General features: G+C 38.8%; 1 protein-coding gene across 1 annotated transcript in view; it reads left to right on the top strand.

Annotated features, from left to right (window-relative positions):
- Window positions 1-4: 4 nt before the first annotated feature.
- Window positions 5-21635, top strand: part of WNK1 (WNK lysine deficient protein kinase 1) — a gene marked incomplete at its 5' end in the record, with an annotated part of 108396 nt that continues 86765 nt past the window's right edge. The window contains one exon of the mRNA XM_035898136.1: window positions 5-394. Coding sequence (XP_035754029.1) covers window positions 5-394 — 390 coding nt within the window. The remainder of the gene's footprint in view (window positions 395-21635) is intronic.

The following is a 21635-nucleotide window of genomic DNA, read 5'->3' as shown; positions in this document are numbered from 1 at the left end:
CCGGTCCTCTTGCATCGCTGTCAGCGCCGCCCAAGCTCCCTTGCTGCTGCAGCAGCCGCCGCCGCCTGCCCCGCTTCCCCTCGAAGGACAGCCTGCTCAGGAGCCCCCTGCCTCAAAGGATGCCGCCCCACTGCTGCCGAAGGAGGAGGAGGATGAGGCAACCGTGCTACCCCCCACCAGTGCCGCTGGCAGCGCATCAGCTGCCAGCCGGGAATTTGAGGAGCGGAGAGCGCAGCAGGAAGACATCGAAGAACTTGAGACCAAGGCAGTGGGCATCTCCCCAGATGGCCGCTTCCTGAAGTTTGACATTGAGATTGGAAGAGGCTCTTTCAAAACTGTGTATAAAGGACTGGATACGGATACCACTGTGGAAGTCGCCTGGTGCGAGCTGCAGGTAATATAAATAAAAATTGTGAATTACCAAAGCACAGTCACTCTCCGGGTGCTAGGCTGTGTGCTTTAAGGAGGTAAAAATCCATCAACTTGAGGCCTGCTTTATTTAGGCAGGGAACTGCAAACCTTACATGAGGCATTCCTTTGGAAGAAGGGTACAGCCTTCCCTTGGAGTTGGTTTGCCTTTTAATTCTTTTAAATACTCTGCTCACTAAAGATCTTTTTAGCTTTATCATCAAAAAATATACTACAGTTCTGTTTCTTACAGCGTCTTGCATTTTACGCCTCCAAAAGGTAGCTTGGAGGATTGTAAAAGTACTTGTATGCAGTGTCAGAGAGGCTGAGGGAAAATGTGTAAGTGAACATCAACTTGAGCTAGCCTTAATTTTTTAAAATTTGTTTAGGTTTTTTTCTTAGAAAAAAAAAATTAAAATGTTAATTTCACAGACATTTAGTGTGTTTGTGGCAGTGGATTCTTGTAGGAGGTAACCCTAGAAGATATACAATGTGATGGACTACATGGCTTTGGTGTCAGAGAGGCTGAGGGAAAATGTGTAAGTGAACATCAACTTGAGCTAGCCTTAATTTTTTAAAATTTGTTTAGGTTTTTTTCTTAGAAAAAAAAAATTAAAATGTTAATTTCACAGACATTTAGTGTGTTTGTGGCAGTGGATTCTTGTAGGAGGTAACCCTAGAACATATACAATGTGATGGACTACATGACTTTGGTTTTGCAAAGCTGATTTTTTTCGTTCTGAGTTCTAGGGTTCACACTTGATACAGGCACAAGGAAAGGAAGCTTTAAACAAAACTCTGGAGTTTAACCTTTCCAAATGACTGGTGGATTAAACTGGACTAAGATAATACTCTTCTGCCAGGTTTCTGGCCTGAGCAGAGCCAGAGTTTTGTAGAAGCCCAGTCTAACCATGGCAAGAACACCCTCAGTTCCACACGAGTCAGAGCTTGTATAATCAAGGTGCAGGTTGCTGTGCAACAACCTTAAAAGAAGTGGGAAGAGCTTGGAGTACCAGGAACAAACACCTGGTGTACTAGTTTGTTTTCAAAGCCTCAGCATTAAATTAAATGGATAGTGCTTGTTTTTTTTAGTGTTGGGCTTTGGTGCAGTCCATAGAGGGGTTCATGTAGTATGGCTTTATTATTGTGTTTGTTCCCATCCAATTTAGGGCAGACAAAAGAGCATTGGGTCAAAATCCCAGAAGTCTTTGAGGGGTTTTTAAGCTGTTAGCTGCTCACAAATGACTGATTGCAGTAACTGCAACAAAGCTTTCTTCCCCTCAAAAGCAATTTTGTATCTACTCCAGTCAAACTGAGAGATTTTATTAACAGATTTCTTGATTTGTATTCATATTTGCTTTTGGATGATTTCTTGAGCATTCTACCAGTAACTTGGTTGATTATGTTATTGCCATTATTCTATGCTTACTGACTGTGGAATTAAGCTTCCAATTTTCTTTGTGACCCTTAAGCATGCCTTGCTCCTCCATGCTAGCTATGTATTTACTGTGGTCTTCGTTTGAGCATTTCTTTTGCATTTTGAGCATTAATTTTAAGTAAAAAAAAAAAAAGTGAAATTATCCAGTGTTGGGCTCTGCTTAAACTGCTTACATGAAGTTTGAGCTGAGAGGAGATCAATAATCCACCAAAATTATGACTTCTATTTGAAATTTTAATCTTTGCAATTTTGGAGTTTCTTGACTTTAACCCCTGAAATCTGTTTCAAGTCTTCACACTTACTGATCAGAAACTGAAGTCAGCTTGGCATCAGTCACTTCACTAACATTGCCTTTGTTGAAGTGCCTTAATCATCATCAATACCATGTGGTCAAACTGTCCAAAGTGGCACCTTCTTTGAAATAATTTAATAAAGAAGCTCATTTAATAAAGGGCATATTGCTGAGCTTTCAATTGATCGAAGAATTTTGTAAGTAGTATTTAAAATGACAGATTGCAAAAAGCATGAATGAAAATATTTGTAAGGGGGGAAATATTTGATGTTTTGTTTGGAAGTTAACTATGTTACAGGAGTGCCTTGTGCGTTAAATTATTCTGAAGGCTGTAGTTTTCCTCTCATAAGGAGACTGCATACAAAATGACAAGTTTGCAACAGCAATATACATTTTATATCTGTTAAAAGTATTTGCTAAAGGAACTAAACTCTACAGCTGGTAGAATATTTTAAGATAAAGTCATGTTTTATTGTTTGCATTTAGAAATAAAAGGAGGAACTTGGTATTTGTTGGTATGATGGGTACATCCTCTTCCTTCTCTAGGAAAATATAATTGTTGATAGGCTGGTGATATTTGTTATGTGTGATTTGTATCAAAATACAATCTGGATTCACTGAGATGGACTGAAATTTAGATGTCATTGGTTTTCCAGAATGCCATGGTTTGAGGATTGATGAACCTTCAAAGCATAATTATTTTATTAGGGAAATATGAATGATTTTCTTCCATGCTATATTACACCAACTATAACTAACTGATGATTACTTTTAATTGTATTGAAATAATGTTTCTTAGCTATAGAAGAGCTTTTCTTCTCTGTAATCGTGCTAGCAAGCGTAGGCATCCTAGGTGTCCTACCTCTCTAGAGTCTTCTAAACTCTGTAGTGCTGGCGGAGTGAGGCTGCTTAGTGTGATTATGCAGACTAAGTTGTACCTCTCATGGCTTGTCCAAAGTTGATACAGGTGTATCATAATTCTTGATTGCAAGATGTATAACAGAATGGGGTGAGCACAGTTGGTACTTCTGCAGAGTCTTGGGGCATATGTTCTTTTGAGGCTCTTCTAGTGTACCACAGATGCTTCAGTTTCTTTAAAATTTCTGCTGTTTGGGGGGACGCAAGATGCCAGTTGCTTTCAACTCAGTTAAAATACAGTGTTGAAGTATTGGAGCAAATCCTGTAGTAGGAATCCTGTGGATCAACGCCAGCACAGAGGACTTGGTGATGGTCTCTGGCAAAATGTCTTTTTAATGCTGAATGGTGCAGTTATCCCTAATTTTTATGTACGTGCTCTGTAGTGATAAAGTGTAAAATCTGAGAATAGTGATATGCTTCCTTTCAAAGGGAGTTTGGGTGCTGTTTATCAAATGCAGCTTGGGTTTCCAAGTTGCTGCTGATATTCTGGAGAATATTGCTCCATATGCTTAAGAAGGCTTTCGAACTGCCTTGTAAGGCCCCTTATGCTTGATGTCCTGAACTGTGGAGAAAATAGAAGGAGGAAGAGCTGAAATTCTATGGGTGACCTAATGGTGGGGTTAGTATCTCTAGCAAGGGAGGTCCTGGCCAAGGCCGCGGTTTTTCTTGATCTATGGAAGATGGGAAGATTTGGTTTGAAGGAATTGAGTATTTCAAGGTTGCTTATAGATGTGCAACAAAATCCTAACAAAGGTGTGACTGACTGATGGACTATCCTAGTTTACTTTGTGGTCTATATGAAGCAAACTGTAACTGAATCCAGTTTGAATATTGGATGCAGGTATTTAAATGCGAAATACCTGCCGTGCCATGAACATAGTGGAGCTGTGAAGCGCTCAGCAGCAACTGCTTATGGCCAGTGCTCAGCTTCAGTTACTGCAAGGAAATCATAAGTGTAGCAGTAGCCTTCAAACACTTTTATTCCCATTGTACATATTCATCTCAACTCTAGTTATTCTGAGTCAAGTGTGCCTCCTACTGTTGTCATTAGCACATCTCAAATTGACTGAAGTAGTAGTTAGGGTTGCTACTTTAATGGCCTTTAAGTAGAAGTTAACAAAAGCGGTTACTACTGCTGTTCTCTATTTTAATTTAAAATAACTCTTCCTGTACAATCGTGTTACTGGTTAGTCTTTTTAAATTCAATTTCTGACCAGCAAGTCTTTTGTCATCTCTGTACAGTTCAGGTAACATTGTGGCTAACATGTGACGCCTTTTCCTGTTGCATTAAGCTTATCTATGTAAAGTAATACTCCTGTGTCAAAGGTAGCAAGAGTCACATCATTGACTGTAAAAGCCAAGTCTTGGGGGTAATGTGTCATTCTCCGAGTCCCTGTTTCAGTTTGAGTTGGTTTTAAATCAAGACTGTTGTTTAACTTCTGGTTTACAGAACAATACAGGGTGGTGCAGTCACTTGCTGGACTGCAAAATCTTGTCTCCAGAATTACTGCTCTGAGTTCTGTCATTCCAATTAGTAACTTTTCAAATATGAACGTTCACTTGATGATATGGAAGGTGAATTGAGCTCTCTTTTTGAACTATATATTGTTGGGCACTTGAAGACTTATCTTTCATTTGGACAGTGTTTTTAAGAGGAAGGAAGCATGATTTAGAAACTGTTAGTAGAAAGATACTTACATGAGTTCAAAGATGCATTCCTGGTAAACTGCATGCAGTGGAGAACTGCACCACTTGTCTGGTACGTGCTACATCACTCATGTCCTTCGCATTTCTTTGACAGAAAGGGTAGGTTGGTCAGTCAGCAGTTACAGTTCATGAATGCATCTTGCTGGTATGTCACTTTGCCATTCTTACTCTGGCTTCAGTGCAGTGTTAGGTTATTGTGCCTAACGTGAGCTGCTGAAGGGGAAAAGTAGGTTGAGAGCTGTCTCTGAGAGAGAGAGAGCTTCTGGGGGTAAGAAATGTTCGAGAGGGGAAAGTGCTGCAAGAAGAATATGTTGTGCTCATTAACTACTTTGAGGGGAAGCTGAATGTGAATTTGGCTACCTTTAGTTGTAAATCTTTGGAGTTATAAACTAGCGTAGGTTACACACATGCAAGTTTGTTGCAGATTGTTAACTATAGAGCAAGTGTGGTGTACAAATACTCTAACTTACAAATGGATTTTTCTTTACATAGGCAGTAGCAATGAAAAAACAGTTGAGAACAAACATAATGCTGTAACCAAATGTGAACCATGAGATTCTGCAGTGCACTCTGGTAAAAATGATAATGTAACTGTTCGTCACTTTATTACAGGAAGCAGGGAGGTGCTAAATAATATTTCCATGTGTCAGAATTTGAGTGTAACAATGTATAGAAGTTAACTTAAAACTCACAATACGGGAAGTTGCTTGGGTGTGATGTATGTCTTCACTTCAGATTTAACTATACCTATCCTTTATGTCTTAGACTTAAAGCTTTATTTAATACTGATTTTTAGGTCAGCATGCGACAATGGAATGTCATTTTTATACTATGGAGTACAGACTTTGCTGCAGGCTCACCGTAATAAATATCAGCTTACTGAAGTCAAAGTATAATTCTTAAAATCTCTTTGCTTTCTGGACTGGCTGAGCTGGGAATGTTTCAGAAGCTGCGTGTTCAAGTCTGACAACCAAAAAAGGTCTTGTAACACATAACTGTGGCATCCTGTAGTCTTTTTTTTTTTTTTTTTAAGCTGGTTGCATATTGCTCACAAGGAGGCCTGACTGCAAAGATGCTAGCTCTGATGCACAATCATATAGCTATGGTAAAGCAAAATGGAAAACCACATCAAACCCTTTGTGTGGTGAGATGAAGCTGAGGAGTGTGGACCTGGAATTCGTCTGCCAAGTGCTACTGGAAAAATATTACATTCTGCTAGTTCTGGAGGAATAGTCAACATCCTGAAACGACATACATTCTTTGAAAGCTCTAACTGTAGTTTAATTCTGAATATTTTAAAGTACATTTTATAAAACTTCTACTGAAAGAGATCAAACTCAAGTCTAATCCAGTATGGTGACTCCCATGCCTGCCCTGTGCTTCACATCAGTGTTTAAAATAACTCTACTAGGCTGTGAGCAAAACTGAGTCTGTGGCTGCACCCACTGGTAACAGCAGCAGTGTGCCTCCTGTTTATGACTACTTCTGGGTCGGATGCATAAAAAATTTGTCACAAATGTAGATTAATAAAGGTATCTGACGACCTCTGTGAACATCATTCTGTCTTTATTAGCTCTTTTTCTGTTCTCTGGCTTGAAAGCAAAAAGCTGTAGAACTGTAAGTGTATAATCAGTTTATAACACTTCCAGGTTACACTGGATTTCCAAGTGTCTTCAAGTGTGCATGCATAGGGAGCTTGAAACTTTGTCCAGTAAGGTTAAATCTTCTGTTGGTTTTCCATGTCATAGGGTAGAACAAGTTACTGGTACTGAGTGACTTCAAATCTCTGATGTGGAAACTTCTCCTTTAGCTAATGAACAAACCCCAGCCATATTCCTGAGCAAATGTGCTGTAATTGATACAATTGACAACTTGATAAATGACATGGGAAAGGAGCCAGACTAATTACCTGCAGAAGTATAAACAGTGGTCAGGCTCCCTCAGACTTTACAAAGGTGACCCTGAAAGAGAGAAGGGAGCTTTAAAGTACATTCTGGACCTGCAGCTGTTAGGAGACCTCTACTTGGGAAAAATAATCTTACCTCAAAGGGATACCACTTTTGGAGATGGCTGTGGTTCAATTTGTAACTGACTGGTTGCGAGGCAATAAATACTATCGGATAAGTATGTTCTGAAAATGCAGCATTTCTTGTGGAAATAAACAGGTTCTTATTTGTCAGTTCGGGTGGGTTTGAGAACTGCAGAATTAAATCTCTTAAATGAGATTTGTTTTGGACCATTATGGTTTTAAATAAAAACGCTTAGCTTCATAACGAAACTTTTGAGGCCTAAGGAAAAATATTAGGACTATAATCTTTCTCTGAAAGGGACACCCCACCCCACCCCCTCTGACCTGATAAAACCCCCTGGAGACATCCTGTATAGAGTCCTTTGAGAGCTGTCTAGCAGAGTAATAAATAAAACAAGCAATAATAGATCTATGGCAGTCTCCATGGATGCAGTGCATGGTGCAGTGCATATTCAGTACCTTTTGGTTAGCAACATCGCTCTGGGCCACATGTTCTTTTTCTTACTTTGTTGTTGTTTTTGTTTTGTATCAGCAGCTTGTTAAACAGCACAGCTCTGACCATCACCCAGGTTCTCCATACTGCATGTGACAAAGTTTGTGCTAAGTAGTGGCAGCCTTGATGCTTCCTGTCATGCATCTCTTCAGAAACTCTCGCTTCCTGTAAAGATTAGCAACCTGGTTTGGGTTTTTTTCTTTTGAGATCGCTAATTGGTTCCTTCAAATCATGGTTGAGTTGAAATAAAAGTTGAGTATTTTTCTGTTTCAGTCTTTAAGTTCACGGTTTCAAGCTTGTTTTAGCCTTGAGAGCTATTAACTTATAAAAAATGGAAATGCAGATATAATGGCTGTAACATTTGGGCTGTAAGAAAAAGAATAAATATCATGCAAGTTTGCAGTGCTTCTGCAGCTGGGCATAAAGAGTCTCTTGGCAAAGCATGTGTGTTGGTTTTTTTTTTTTTTTTAATAGCAGATGGTAGAAAGTGACTGTTTTGACTCTTAAAACTTTAGATAATGATTCCATGGTTCTAACTTGATCATGACATGTGTACAACATGTCTGGAGAAACACTCTTCCAGTGTACTTGAAACAATTCCTATCCTAAATTAGCTGGATTTGTAGTGCTGCTTGAAAATCAGTTTCTCCGAGTAATTGAAGGCTTTTATCGAATGTGAGGCATCTGAAAATCTTTTCAAATATGGTGTTGAAATTCTTGTCCTGACAAATGAGACTGAACTTTTTATACTGGCTTCATAAGTATTTTTGTGGAAGTAGCTTCTCAGTCTCCAGGACTGACTTCTAGCTAACTTTGAGAATGTTTCAGGCTACGTACTGAAACGAAGTGTTTGAATGTCTCTGGTCAAGATACTACAGATGTCCTTCTTTCTACCTTACTTCCAACTACCTCTGCATATTTAGAGATTGTCATACCAACACTTGTCAATGTGTGGTTTTGGTTGCCCTCACTATTCCCCTTGGGAGAGCCAGGGGAAGTGAAGAGGTAACTAGGCTTGAATCTGTGGCTCACTTGAGGTCATCCTTGAGGAAGGAAACTTACTTGCTTCTTGGCTTATGGACACAGTCTGCAGAATGCTCCTTAACTCCATGCAGCAAAGGATAAACTTTGTGTTAAAGATGTTCTATTCTATGTGATGCTATCCTCTTAACCCAAAAGATCCTTGCAACAAGGTCATTGCAGATGTTGCCAAGTCTTTTTTTCTAATAAGCGAGCGTAAAATAACTGGGCTAGAATACAGTGACCAGAAGAATTCAGTTTTGGTTCTCAAACGTATTCTGAACTTTTCACCTAGTAATGATAGGGGCATTACAGGTACCCAAATTATGCTAAAGCAAAGCACTTCCAGATTTGTCTGGGTAATTCCTAGCAGCACTGTATGTGACTTTGCATGGCTCACGAGCAACTTAACATGCTCTTAGCTTATTTTTCAGCAAAGGAAACTGCAGCCTGTTAAAAAATAGACTTGTGTTGGCATTTTTTTTGCCTTCCAGAAGCTGTTTAAGTATTAAAATCTGTGTAAAGCAGTATGCAGTTTTTATAAGGGTAACTCATTCTAAATCACTCAGGGAGGCCAACTTACCAACCTTGGATTTATCATTTTGGGTATAAGTAGAATCTTTGGGATTGCTACCTGCATTCTCAGTTTAGAAATCCTGCAAAAAGTATGTTTATACTTGATGGCCATCTAATTTGTAACTAAGATATCTATGAGCTTTTAAATGATGTGTCAATGACACTGGAACTAATGCTTTGCCCAGGGCTGTGCGTTTTAATACAGGGGATACCATTTCTTTTTGTACTCGGGGTGCCCAAGAATACAATTCTGAAATCCTCTATCTGGTTCATCTATCAGCAATAGTCTGGGCAGCAATTCTCTGGAGTATCTGTTCTCAGGACAAGATCACTGTGGTGCTTTTCAAGTCTTCTAATTTTGTGAGTGGTTAGCAGGACTCCTTTTAGCGTGGTACCAGTAAGATTAAAACAAAGAGGAAGCTTTGGCAACTTTGATAACTTGTGATGTGGATGCTGTACTTTGAGCCATCGTTCAGAATGGCTCGGATCCTATCGCCTCTGTTAATAAGCAGTCATTGATAGAAACTTTTGATAGCTATTCACTGAACAGCTCTTTTTATGCTTTCGGACAGCAGATGGTGTGAAAAATAAGCTTTATTAGACCCCTTGTATGAGGGAGAAGCTTTGTTTCTGCTTAGCTGTTCTGGATCATCTTTTTCATCTGGATGGTTTCAGCCATTCCTAATTCCGTTGCGTCAGTAGCTGAAGATAGTGGGTTTCAATAGATAGCAGGTTTGGGGCTAGCAACAGAAGGCAAAAAGCTACAAATGGAAAAACTCATTTAAGTGATTGAGAGTTTATTACCACCATTTAGATGAATTTGAAAAGAATAGGAATACTGATCTCTTTGTAATTGGGGTAAATTTGAAACAACTCAGTAGGAATGCTGAGCTAAACGGAAGATGGTACAAAGCTGATACCAACAATTATGTGCATATTATCTGGTTTTGGCCAGTTAATATAGTCCCATGATAGTTTAAGGCTATCCAACTGATGGTGTTACCCAGTTTTCCTTGGACATTTTCCTCTCTTAAGAGCAACCCTGTGACTTGTGTCTGCTTTGCTGACTGTTGCTGGCAAGTTTATGACACCAATCTGAATGTATTTGGACTGCTTCTATCCTGGCAAAGACTAATGACATACAAACAATAACCCACAAATATTGCTATTAAAAGCTTCAGCAATTCAGGCTGATTATCTTAAGGAACTGCAAATCTGTGTACACTTATGTAATATGCATCTGTTAATGACAATTTCTGAACTGTTAGCAGGTTTTGCTTAAATGTTGCAAACTGTTACCATGTCTGTTTTCAAATCTGCTTCTTTTAAGTGAGGCTTTTATTCCTACAGATATTTTTCAACATAAAACTATTTTTGGTTTGTCTCTTTCTTTATTCAACTGCTTACGGTATACTTTCATTTGGGAAATGTAAGTTGTGTATCTATATAAAAATGCCAAGATGCTAACTTAATGTGCTCGGTTTTGCTATAGCTGGTTTGGACTTGGAGCCTTTGAGTCTTCCCTAAAGAAAAAATATGATAAGTGAGACTGAACTTGAATTGGAGAGTCCTTGAGAACCTGTCCGTTCAGACAAGTATCCTACAGTAGGAAATACTGTCTGAAAAGTGATTGAAATTTTTTTTTATATTGCCCTCTCTGGATGTAGACAAGTAGAGATTGACAGTATGTAGAATGGCCTTTGAGGGCATGGTTTTTATTTGCATTTATTGTGATTTGGGGCTTAGTGTGTTGTTAGGTTTGCCAAGGACCGTGTGCTAAAAATGGAGAAACTGTAGAAATGTCTGATACAAAAATAAGACTTTAAGCTTAATTTTAGAATGTTTTTTTCTGTGTTTTTCTCTATTTCCTTTGCATGTACCTTGAGCTTTTTTTCTGCAGACAAGTGGCTCAAAAGCAGAATGCGTTCCCTGGGGGAAAAAATCACACGTTGAATTTGAATTTTTTTGCCTCTTGATGGCAACTGTGAGCCAGTTCAGGTGATGGTGTGATTTCTTTTGCTGATCTCCATATACTAAGCCTGAATGTAACTGAGGGGTTCAGTATTTACCCTAAGGAACAACAACAAAAAAATAGTGAAGAGGCTATGGGTTGCTGCTGAAGACTTAAATGCTGTAGTACATTAACAGATTGTGCATGGTCTATACCTGAAATTCTGTCATAAAAAACCTCCTTAATACTCAAGTTTCCTCTAGGAAAACGTGCATTTGTTTCCTATGGGCTCCATTTGGTTTTGTAGACTACCTGCTTGAATGTTCAGTGCTTTTCAGTGATTGTGGCACCAGGGAATTCTGGCTCAGCTACATTTGTGCTTGAAGTAAATTTCATGCACAGAACAACTAAGTAGTTAACATCCTGTTGTTTAGGGACTGCATTTTTCTTTCTGTCTATGTAGGAGAACAAATCTTTCCAGTTAATTTAGGTTGTAATACAACTATTTAAGAAAGGTCCTATAGTTTGTAATTTGTCCCTTCTATCTGGGTGTTAGTAATGGAAACAATTTTGTCCAGATGAGTTTCTTGATTTATTCAGGTAATTTGCTTATCAAGCAAAACTTGCTACAGTCAGGCTACACTGATATAGCTTAATATCATATACTGTTCACTTCCTTTTCTGCTTTTTTTGATAGGCGGCTGATTTTTTTTCTTACAGTTGGTGTCCCTAGAGTTTCCAGGGTGTTTGCATAGATGCATCAAATGGGATATAGGGCTTGTCGTGGAACTGTATATGTATGGAGAGGGTTAAAAAAAAAAACCAAACCCAAAAGGTACCACAACAGTAATACAGCACAAATTACGGCCTGTTAGTGCAACTGAATGTGACTAAATGTATATGATAGCACTTTCTTCAAACAGGGAAAAATAGCCAGAGGTATTGTCTATATCTTGAGACTGTTCTTGGGTTCAAGAAAAATGTTTTTCTTCCTTCCATCCAATATGAAATCTTTTCAAATTTGGGTGAATCCCAGAAAACTAGGCAGAATTGAATTTTGATTTATTGCTGTTGGAGACTCTTAAATCTGTCATTGCTGTTGACTTAAGAAGAACCACTTAAGTGGTTCCTTCTAAGGAACTGTGAGAGTTGAAAAGGCATTTACAAGACAAGGGTGAGGAATAGCCAACCCTCTTGTTTCTTACGATGTACATGACATGAATTTTAGAGTTTTAGGACCAAATTTAAACAGTTAATTGATTCTGAAAATTTCCCATGCTATGAATGGCCAGTTCATGAAAGTATCATTAATACAATATTTGTACTAAAGTTTGGGGATTTCTTTTCTGCTTGTTGCCAAAATACCTCCCTTTCTATTCTTTGTTTAATAATATCTTACTGAATAAGCTACCGACTGTTGACATACCTCGGTTTCTCATTTTTTTACAGACTTGTGGATTAAATATTTCTGTAACTTACACAAACATGTAAAGTCATTTTTTGCATGTATTCAGATTTTGAGCTGTATTAAGGGCAGCAGCCAGTAATAATGAACATTTTGTTGCTATTTCTTGTGGGTTTTTTAGTATTTTATAACAGTTTGTGAACCTACACTTTTAATATCTGAGGTAAAACTTTGTGACCATAATTTAGGTGTTTGAAGGTTTTTGCGGAACCGGAGAGACAGTGTTAGGTTTATGTTTGGACCTGATGATCTTAAAGGTCTTTTCCTAGGGACTAGGAGAAGGACTAGCTGTTCCAGAAGGCTTTCTGGATCTGTTTTCTAGGACATACAGATGAAAAACTCCCCAAGTGTTGAGTTGAACAAGAGCGAGAAAAACTTTGCAAAGAAATTGTTGCACCAAACGTGGAGATATTGGGGAAAACTCCTAATGTACCTATGCTGTAAATGGTTTCTGCTTGATAAACTCATACTGAAAAATCGCATAATGTCATGGCACCTGTGAGAAGGCATTCTTAGTTTCTAAACCATGTAAGTGATAGGGTTTTAAAATTGCTGGTAAACTGATTCAGAAGAATCTGCAAGAACTCTGGTAGTCCTTTTTTCAAGTATGAAAGCTAACACTAGTGCAAACAGTAATTATCTCAAATGGCGAAGCAAAGAACTGATTCGGTTTTGTGAAGAAAGTTTGAGTAGCTGTAGATTGGGTTGGGCTAACCAAAGCGAGTATGCCAGGATCAGCTGTGCTAAAGCAACTCTCTGTACTTTCAGCATCAGCAAAATAATTCCCAAAATTCTTTTTGTGGTAACCTCTGTTATTTACTATTACTGCAAATTGCTGGTTGGTGTTCTGAATTGTTCAACTGAAGGTTTGCTTCATGACAGTTCTTCAGTGGTTTGACCTCTGTCCGAAAACAGTTGGGGCTTCTAATGTGGCAGCTTATAAGATAGTACTGAATTTCTGAAGTATGCTTGTGTTGTGTGATTTTACTGTTTTATCACATCCAGGATTATACGTTGCTCAACTTCTGATCTTGATAACTTTTTGCAACAAGCCACATGATTTGGGTAAGCTTGTAAAATTTGAAGGAGCACAACTACTCTATCTAAAATCACTTATAAATACCAGGTAATAATGAATATGCATGTTAACTAGGTTGGTGTGGATGAGTGGAGTTAAAAAGCAGCAGGCGCTTAGCATAGTGATGTTTTAAGTGTATTTTGTCACTTAAGAGGAGCATGAAATGTGAGGAAGTTGGCGTTGGAATTTAGAATGGAAAGAATGAGTTGGTTGATGATGTTGAAAACTATTTTTCCACTTTCCCTTTGACTTGTGTCCTTATCTTCTCTGGCAATTATATGCAGGGAAATGGTATCTTTTGTTTTTCTTGTTCCTGTGTGGGAATGGTAATTGTTCTTGCTTCTTACCTGTTCAGGAAGTATTTTCATTTCTGGCCCCCAACAAAACACTGTATCAGTCATTGCCAATGTTGCTTTTTTGCTTTATTTTCTAACTTTGGCCTTCCTGAATTCTCCTGTGGTCCCTGTATAAGCCATCTGGCAAAACAAGGATTTTTTTTTTTTTTTTTTTTTTTTTCCCCTCTCCATTCCCCGCCCCCCCAGCACTCTGGAACGAAGCAGATTTTGTATCTGTGTCTGTTTGGCTACCCAGTGTAAAAGAGTAATGAGCATGGTTAAAACCTGCATCTAAATTTTGACTCCTGGAACTGCCTTCTTCCAAACTTAGATTTTCCAGCTGGTAAATCAATCTTATCCATGGAAATGTGCTTACAGTTCTCTTGGGAATTTGCCTTATACTCTTGCCTTCTCCCTTCCCCCTTTTCAAGCCAAATCTCTTTCCAGGAAGGGGAAAAAAAAAAGTATCTATGGACTAGATTGAGCTTCAGCTGAATAGGGTGTCTCATTTCAGATACACTTTCTGCTGCTTCTCAAATGACCAAAACATAAGTGACAGCTGAGTTGTCTGTTTGTCGTGGGTCAAGGGCAGTCCACTCAGCAGTTTCCCTTTCCTCTTCCCTGAGTTTTGTTTGGAAGCAGTAATGGTTTGCCATTCTATGTAGTCATCCTCTTGTCATGAAGACCAAATGGAAATACGTCAGTTGTTTCGTGTATAAATACTAAGTCCAGCAGCTGTGAGTTTATCAGGAGCCACTGGGATCACAAGTCGGTGACCAAATTGTTAGTTTAGAGGGCTGTAAGCATTACTCTTAACTTGAAATAAAGCTGTACTTTGAAACTGTAGGAACAGTCCAAGACTCACTGAAAGAAGAAGGAATGAAGTTGAACCACTTAAATGCAAATTCCTTTTTCAGGTGAAGTTATAATTCTTTTTCTAGAGTATTACAGAAGTCCTCTTTGTTCCTAAAGTAGCTAAAAGGATTGCTCTGAAATCTTCTAATTGTCTCATTTCCTTTTGTAGTTTTATTAGGTAAGAACATTTATCCAGATTATTACCCAGTGGTCTTTTGGCCAGTTGATAATCCTCTGTGTTTCAATATGAATTTCTAGCAAAAAAGCTGAGATACCTGATGTGATCCTAGCTAACAATGAATCAAGTGTAATGAGATTCATAATAAATCTACTTGACGCTGATAATTAAGGGGGTTCACTTTACTTTGCAGGTTGCAGAGGGATTTTTCTGCCATCCATGTGCAAATAAGCCTTGATTTATTCCAATCATATTGAGAAAGGGGGGGTGGAAGTCTGCCAATGGCCATTGGCTATTTGGTTGCAAAATGCAATGTCTTACATGGGCTGCTGAGCATAATGTGAAACAAAGTGCCATAAAAAAAACTTGAGTGCTAAGTACATGACTGAAAAACCACTTTAATGGGAGAATGGGCATGGTCATTAACTTAAAACAGCTTCTCTGCAGAAAACTAATGTAGAGCGAGATTGTAGGTCTTGACTAGCGAAGACTGCAGCATGGAGAACTGAAACTGAATTAGAAATAAATCAAGAATTTGCAATAACTACAGACTTATGCTAAAAAAAACGAACAAGGAAATTGGCCATGTTTTAGTTGAACCACCTGCTTCTCAAACCTTGAGAGGAGTTGTGCCTGTTGCTCTAAAAAGCTTTCTACTTCAAAAGGGTACTTAGGATATTTTTGATGTCTATGGTTAACGCTTTTAGACAATGGAACAATAAATGCAATTGACTGCACTGTTAGCTCCTAGTCTCAGTAGGCCTCAAAAAAACCCCAAACAAAACAAAACCCCCACCAAAAAAACCCCAAAACATTGTCTAGTTGAGTTGCTTCATCTGCATAGATACTGCTTTTGATTCCAAGTATGTTGTGTTTGAGAAATGGTTATCTTCTGGCTTGTAGAATTCACCAATGTGATAGAATTCACCTGTGTGATAGAAGCCCTGGGCAGCCAGTATGAAAGAGGTGATTTGCAGCTCTAGAGGTTTGGGGAGCTTAGTGGGAGTTACGGAGACTGAAGCTGTTCTGGAGTCGTTTAACGAGGATTTTCTGGCCTTTGAATTGCACATGTCCTTCAGTAGAAAATTCTGTTGTGTTTGAATCCGTGCGGTTGGTCTAGATGACGGGAACTGAGAGCATGATTTTTATTGAAGTATTGGTGGTATTTATGGATATATATTTTTAAAAGTTTGAAACTTCCTTGCTTCAGAATTTTGATGGACTTCAGTTCTCCCTGTTCTCTTGACTTTCTATAAAATAAGTTGTCTGGGATAGGTCATATTCTGATAAATGTTGGTATTTTTTTCAGCAGTATATTGGCATGTGATCCCTTGCTTTGGTGTCAAAGCACTAGGAAGTCTTTCATCTGGAACCTCATCTGAATAGCCATTTTCTAGTTTAGTGTCAGGCTTACAGTTTGAGGGCCTGGGAGTCATCAGTGTGTGCTCTTGGAAATAGCAAGTATAGCTGTTAGCCTGGCTGTCTTTTGTGCGTTTTGGACAGTCTGTTGGACGTGGTAGGATACTAAAATATCTTGAGCTTTGAATGACGACTCCTGTCAAGCAGAGATCAAGGGTCATGGTGCTGTGCACTTTATCACATCTTGGGACACAGTCATCAAAGATAAGAGTGGTCGACTGTCTTATTGGGGAAACCAAGCTGAATTAATTTGCCTTTTTATCAGTTTAGTTTCACTTTTCTGTAAGCATCTGTGGCTATTGCGTTGTTTGGTTTTTAGTTCTTCCTGAATGGTGAAAGTGCAGAGGCTATTCGTATCTAGCCACATGCCCATATTACCCCACAGCATCTAATAGGACTGACTGCTGATGGTATAACTTGGAGACTCCAAACAGTAGCACTTCCCACCCCCCTGCTCTTATTGAAATACTTGATATGATTTTTGTTTTCTTCTGTTTTCCTACATGTTTCCTGCTGTAGCATCTATGGAAAAAAAGCTTGATTGGGTGGAGCCTTGGTTTCATCTGGCTTATAATTCCATGTCTGACTAGCACTAATGGCGTTGTATAAGATAACTGTAGGGACCCAGCTGGTTATTGCATGACAAGTACGCCACTTTCCCTGAAAGAAGTGGTGCAGAGGAAACTTAAGAACAGAAGGTGGCTTACCAGTAGACTTGAGTCTCACTGCAGCTACTTTCCATAGTTGTTAATGATGTGGGGCAATATTGGGTAATTGTGCCTTACAGGCTGTGGGTGTCAGGTGTGGTTTTCTTTGATTCTGAGGGTCAAGGAGATGATGTGTGTTGTCTAGCCTCCTATCTTGCTGTTTCCTCTTACCTTCTCCTAAGGAGTGAACTTACCCCACTGGATTACTTGCTGATCTAATTTGGATATTGCAGCTGTGGAGCTTTGGATAGAAAACACCTTCTAGAGTTACTAAACAGTAATTCAAAGGACTGAGCTTCATGTGTTATGTTTGGAGCTCTTTAGAAAATGCAACCTGGAGAGCATTAATAGTTTTCTGATTTTATTCTGAAAAGGATCTGCGAATGGAGCAGTAGTTGCTGTTAGCTCTTTTCAGTAACTCTATTCTAAAAGCATTAGAGGAGTATACTCTTGTGCTGAGTAACTAAAAATCCAAGCATATTATAGTACCAGTGAGATGAAGTTGCAAAAGAGAAGTTGTTTTGGGGAGTTCTTCGGGTGAAGTGACGTGAAGAGACGCCTTGCTTACTTTTGCAGCCTCTCTGGGCATTGCTGGCAAAATCCTACCACAACAATTTAGTGTTTGAATGGTCAAGTGCAAGACTTGGTGACGGTGCCTAAAATGATGTTAAAATTACTATTAAGCTGTATATACTGAATTTCTTTGCATTACCACTCATCAGTTGGCATAATATGCAAGTTGATACCTATTTTGCTTCTTACGAAAGTATGAAAATTCACATATTTGTCTTTCATGTTCATGATGGGCTGGATTCCTTTAGTAGAACTGCTGAACTTAATCTAGGGGACAACATATATCTCTTTCCAGATGAGCTCTATCCTTGTCAGTTACTGGAAATGTGCTTGAAATAAATTTTTTCTAATGCCATGAAACCTTTTGGTTTTGACCTGGACTGTAGTGAAGAGTCTGTGTCTGAGAGGCCAGAACTGAGAAATCAGTTGTGTATATTGTTGTAATACTCTGAGTTAGCGCAGTGTGGGTGGGTGCATGTGCTTAACATGAATGTCAGTCAGGTTTTTCCTCTTGATGGTGTGAATACAGTTCACTCATCCAGTGCTAGGAAGCTGCTTACTGAACTCAGTTACGGCACTTTTTGGACTGCAGTCACTCAAGCAGATTGAGAGGTCAGCTCTGTAGCATTGTGTGACTTCCCTGGCGTTTGCATCAGTAATGGTCTGTAATTTTGCAAGCTGCCTTTGGAAGAAATGTGTTGGTAATGCTCTATATTGACATAGTGGTCATCTCCTTTTAAATTCTTTACCAGGACATGTGGGACTAATATATTAGGTAGCACCACTTAAGTTTGATTCCTGTCATAAGATCCTGCTTTCAGTTGCCCAACTGGTGTGTACCTTAACCACCTGGGCTGCAAGTTTTCAAACCAAGTGTCTATCTTGAGCTTAAGAGTTTAAGAAGCTTCAGCCAAGATGGTACAGATGCTTCAGAGAAAAGCACTTGCTTTGTTGCACCCATTGGTGCCTTAAGCTTTTGTACTTCAGATTTATGAAGCAGAGACCTAAAAGCAGTGTTGAGACAGGTGGGTTTCCTTTATGCTGAGGAAGTATTTCCAAGTAAATAGTTTTCAGGTAATAAAGCTTTAAAATGAGTGACATGTTCTAGATCAGATTTCCTTGAAAACTGTATCTTTTTTCTAGACTCCAAAGACTTGATCCATGTTCTAGCCCACCAGTAATCTGTGTTAGCATCCATATGATGCCACAAATAAGTGGCTTTATGTTTTAGAACTGTGTAATTACTTTTTGTACAGCACGTGCAGGTCAAACCCTTAGGTTGGGAAATGCAAGATAGAAAGCTGTACAACATAATTCAGTTTTCTTGTTTGCGTTACAACTGTTTAAGCTGGTAAAGTTTAATATCCTCAGAAATGGCTTGCTTCATCAGGTTATAAGTTTTTCTGGAGGAATAGGAATTGAAGTTTTCAAGTAGGAAATCTTTTGTGGAATGGCAGCCTCTATTTTTGCAGAAGCAGCAGACTTCGCAGCTATTAACCTCTGTTCAGATGATAGAGAATAGCATTGGTACTGGTATGTTGTAGTTAGTCTGATGCAAACCTCTATGAAAATATACTGCTCAATTGGCTTTAGTTACAGTAAATTTGTACCTTGCAAAGTGCAAAATTATTTAAAAGCAAATGTCCTTGTCAAAATCTGTCTGCTTTCCCATAAGCCTTGAGGGGAAAATTATATGGATAGAATGGAATATATATATGCACTAGATGTGGCAATTATCTTTTCCCTTTTCTGTCTAATGTATTTCAAAATACAGAAGTTTGCATGTTTACAGTTTGGCCTTTTAAATATCTTTTGCATTATTCACATCAAACTGGACTTTTGATGTTCAGGGTTTAAGTGAAATAGGGCCACCAGCAAACACTGTTGCTGTACAGACTGCAGAGTTAGAGAAATGTTTGTGGGTTTTTTTTTTAATGATAGTAATAATGATTGTGCAGAGGGAGAGGAAAAGTCCAAAGAAATGTGTGTAAATGAAACAAGCGCAAAAAATCTATAAACAGTCTAAACATGGCTACAATCAGAGTAATACTTGACTGCTTTTAGTTTTGTCTTAGTGTTTAGTATCTAGCACATTGTATGGGAATTCCTTTTTAATTAGCTCAGAGCAAGGTCTGTGCTGTGTCTAACATTGTTTGCCCCTCCTGGGAAGTGGAAACTTGAAAGTGCTTTTGAAGGAAGGGTTGGCAGGAGCTTATAATAGGAAAAGGCAGTTATCCTTTGTATTACCTGGAACTTGTTCCCTCCATTTTTTTTTTAAATTAAATTCTGAGTACTTATAGCTGTAGTCTCTTCTATGGTCTTAAGATTTTACCATGTTCTTACAATACCATCCCATTTCACTGCCTGTCTTTGGAAAGAACATGACCTTTGGAGAAAAGCATCCTATTTCTTCAAAGCTGATCAGTGCCAATAGAACTCTTGTGAAGCCCTTATTTAGATGCAGGCATACTGAAGTCGGTTGAGATAAGAAGAGTTCATAGTGGCACAAATTTCAGTTTCCACCTTACAGCCTTGTATGTGTGACTAATTCTGAAATGGAGTCGTTTGGACTGAGTCAGCAATTTAGCATGTTGAAAGTGCTCAGGCTATCTCTGTTTGGCTGGTATTGAGCATTAGGTTGTTCTGCAGATGTAGAGCGAAACAGAATTGGTTATGTGAACCTTCAACAGAAGGTGACTAAGTATGGAACATGTCCATCTGAGAAAGCATAATTTGAAATAGCAAATTACAAGAAAGTTTCTGTGAGATTCAACATGTGTTAGAAGCATAGGAAAGATTAAAATAGCATCAAAAAACTAGTAGCCTCTGTAGCTGAAGTGCTCAGGGCAAGAGCAAGCGGGGGGAACTGCAGTTCTTTGTTTGCAATGCAGTCTGGATTTTATTACTTGCAAAGTGAAATCACAAGGGGGAATGTCTGTTTCTGATGGACAGATATGTTGCAACTCATTCGGAAGGAGCCTGTTCATAAATTTTTCAGCCTGCTAACGGCTTTGAAGATAGGACTGCAACTCTGAGACTGTGATTCATCTGCCCAGCTCCTGCTTATTGGACAGCCTGTTGCTCTCGTCCCTCTTTCACAATTGCAGGCTGTTAAGTATTGATGCTCGTGCAGTTAATCATAAAGTTTGAGGTTTAAAACTTGCTACTCTGTACTCTAATATTATTGCTGGCTACCAAAGCCTATTTCCAATATCTCTGAGGTGCTGCAGCAGCAGGTGCTTACACTTGGCCCTCATTTTTGGTAAATGATTAGAAAATGAGGTGTGGATAATAATAATAATGGAATTCTGTGGCGCAAACTAAGAAACTTGAAATTCTAAGCACAAAACCCTGTGGTGGTAACAAGAAAACAGTCTTGAGGACCTTCTCATATTTTGAGGATTTAAAACTATCCAGTGATGCTTCCACCTTTTGATCCTCTAGCAAAAGAGGTCTTCGAATTGGACTCGCAAGAGACTATTTGACACAGCAAGAGAAAGCCTGTGTACTTGTTAAAGTAGTAACTAGTGGATTTGAGATTAAAACCAGGTCTGAGTGTCTATTATCTTTGTGATACTACCTTTAGCTTAACTTAAATTCTTTTCCTGGAATGTTGTTTGGGCTTGTGTGGTAGGGCAAGGAATTTTAATTTAAACAGAAATATGGAATGTCGCAAAGCTACTTACCCCTCTTATACCCACAAAAATACAGTTATTGCCACTGAAGCAAGGGGTGCAGTACCAGAACACTTGGGCAGCTTTTCTGACAAACCACTTCCATTTGAATTCCAGCTTCCGTGGCTTCTTGTGTACGCAGACTTGCTGAACACATAAGAGTGTGTTTCAGGCACGTGGTCCTAAAAATGTTTCCAGACAACTTTTTGGTCAAGGAAACTTTTTCAATGTTAAACGTGATTAATAATTTTGGTATATGATGCACAGAACATCAGATATTTCACTGTATGGAAAGAGTATTTGAATTTTTTAACTTTTCTTTGGATGATCCTCTTTAATTCACAGCTAAAATTGATTTTGAACTGCAGGTAGAGTTCTTCAGTGTGACAAAGTAGGAGGTAAACTGAAAACAAGGAAGCCTGCTTACAGGTTGTGATAACCCATTTAAAGTAGGCCCTTTAGGCCATGACATCTTCAGGCATTATAGTTTGTCTTCAAGAAATTCCTTCAGTGTTCCTG

This window comes from Egretta garzetta, unplaced genomic scaffold (assembly GCF_000687185.1).
Source record: "Egretta garzetta isolate BGI_Z169 unplaced genomic scaffold, ASM68718v1 scaffold427, whole genome shotgun sequence".
Classification (NCBI taxonomy): domain Eukaryota; kingdom Metazoa; phylum Chordata; class Aves; order Pelecaniformes; family Ardeidae; genus Egretta; species Egretta garzetta.
The sequence above is the reverse complement of the archived record's forward strand: the minus strand, read 5'-3'. Positions and strand labels throughout refer to the sequence as shown.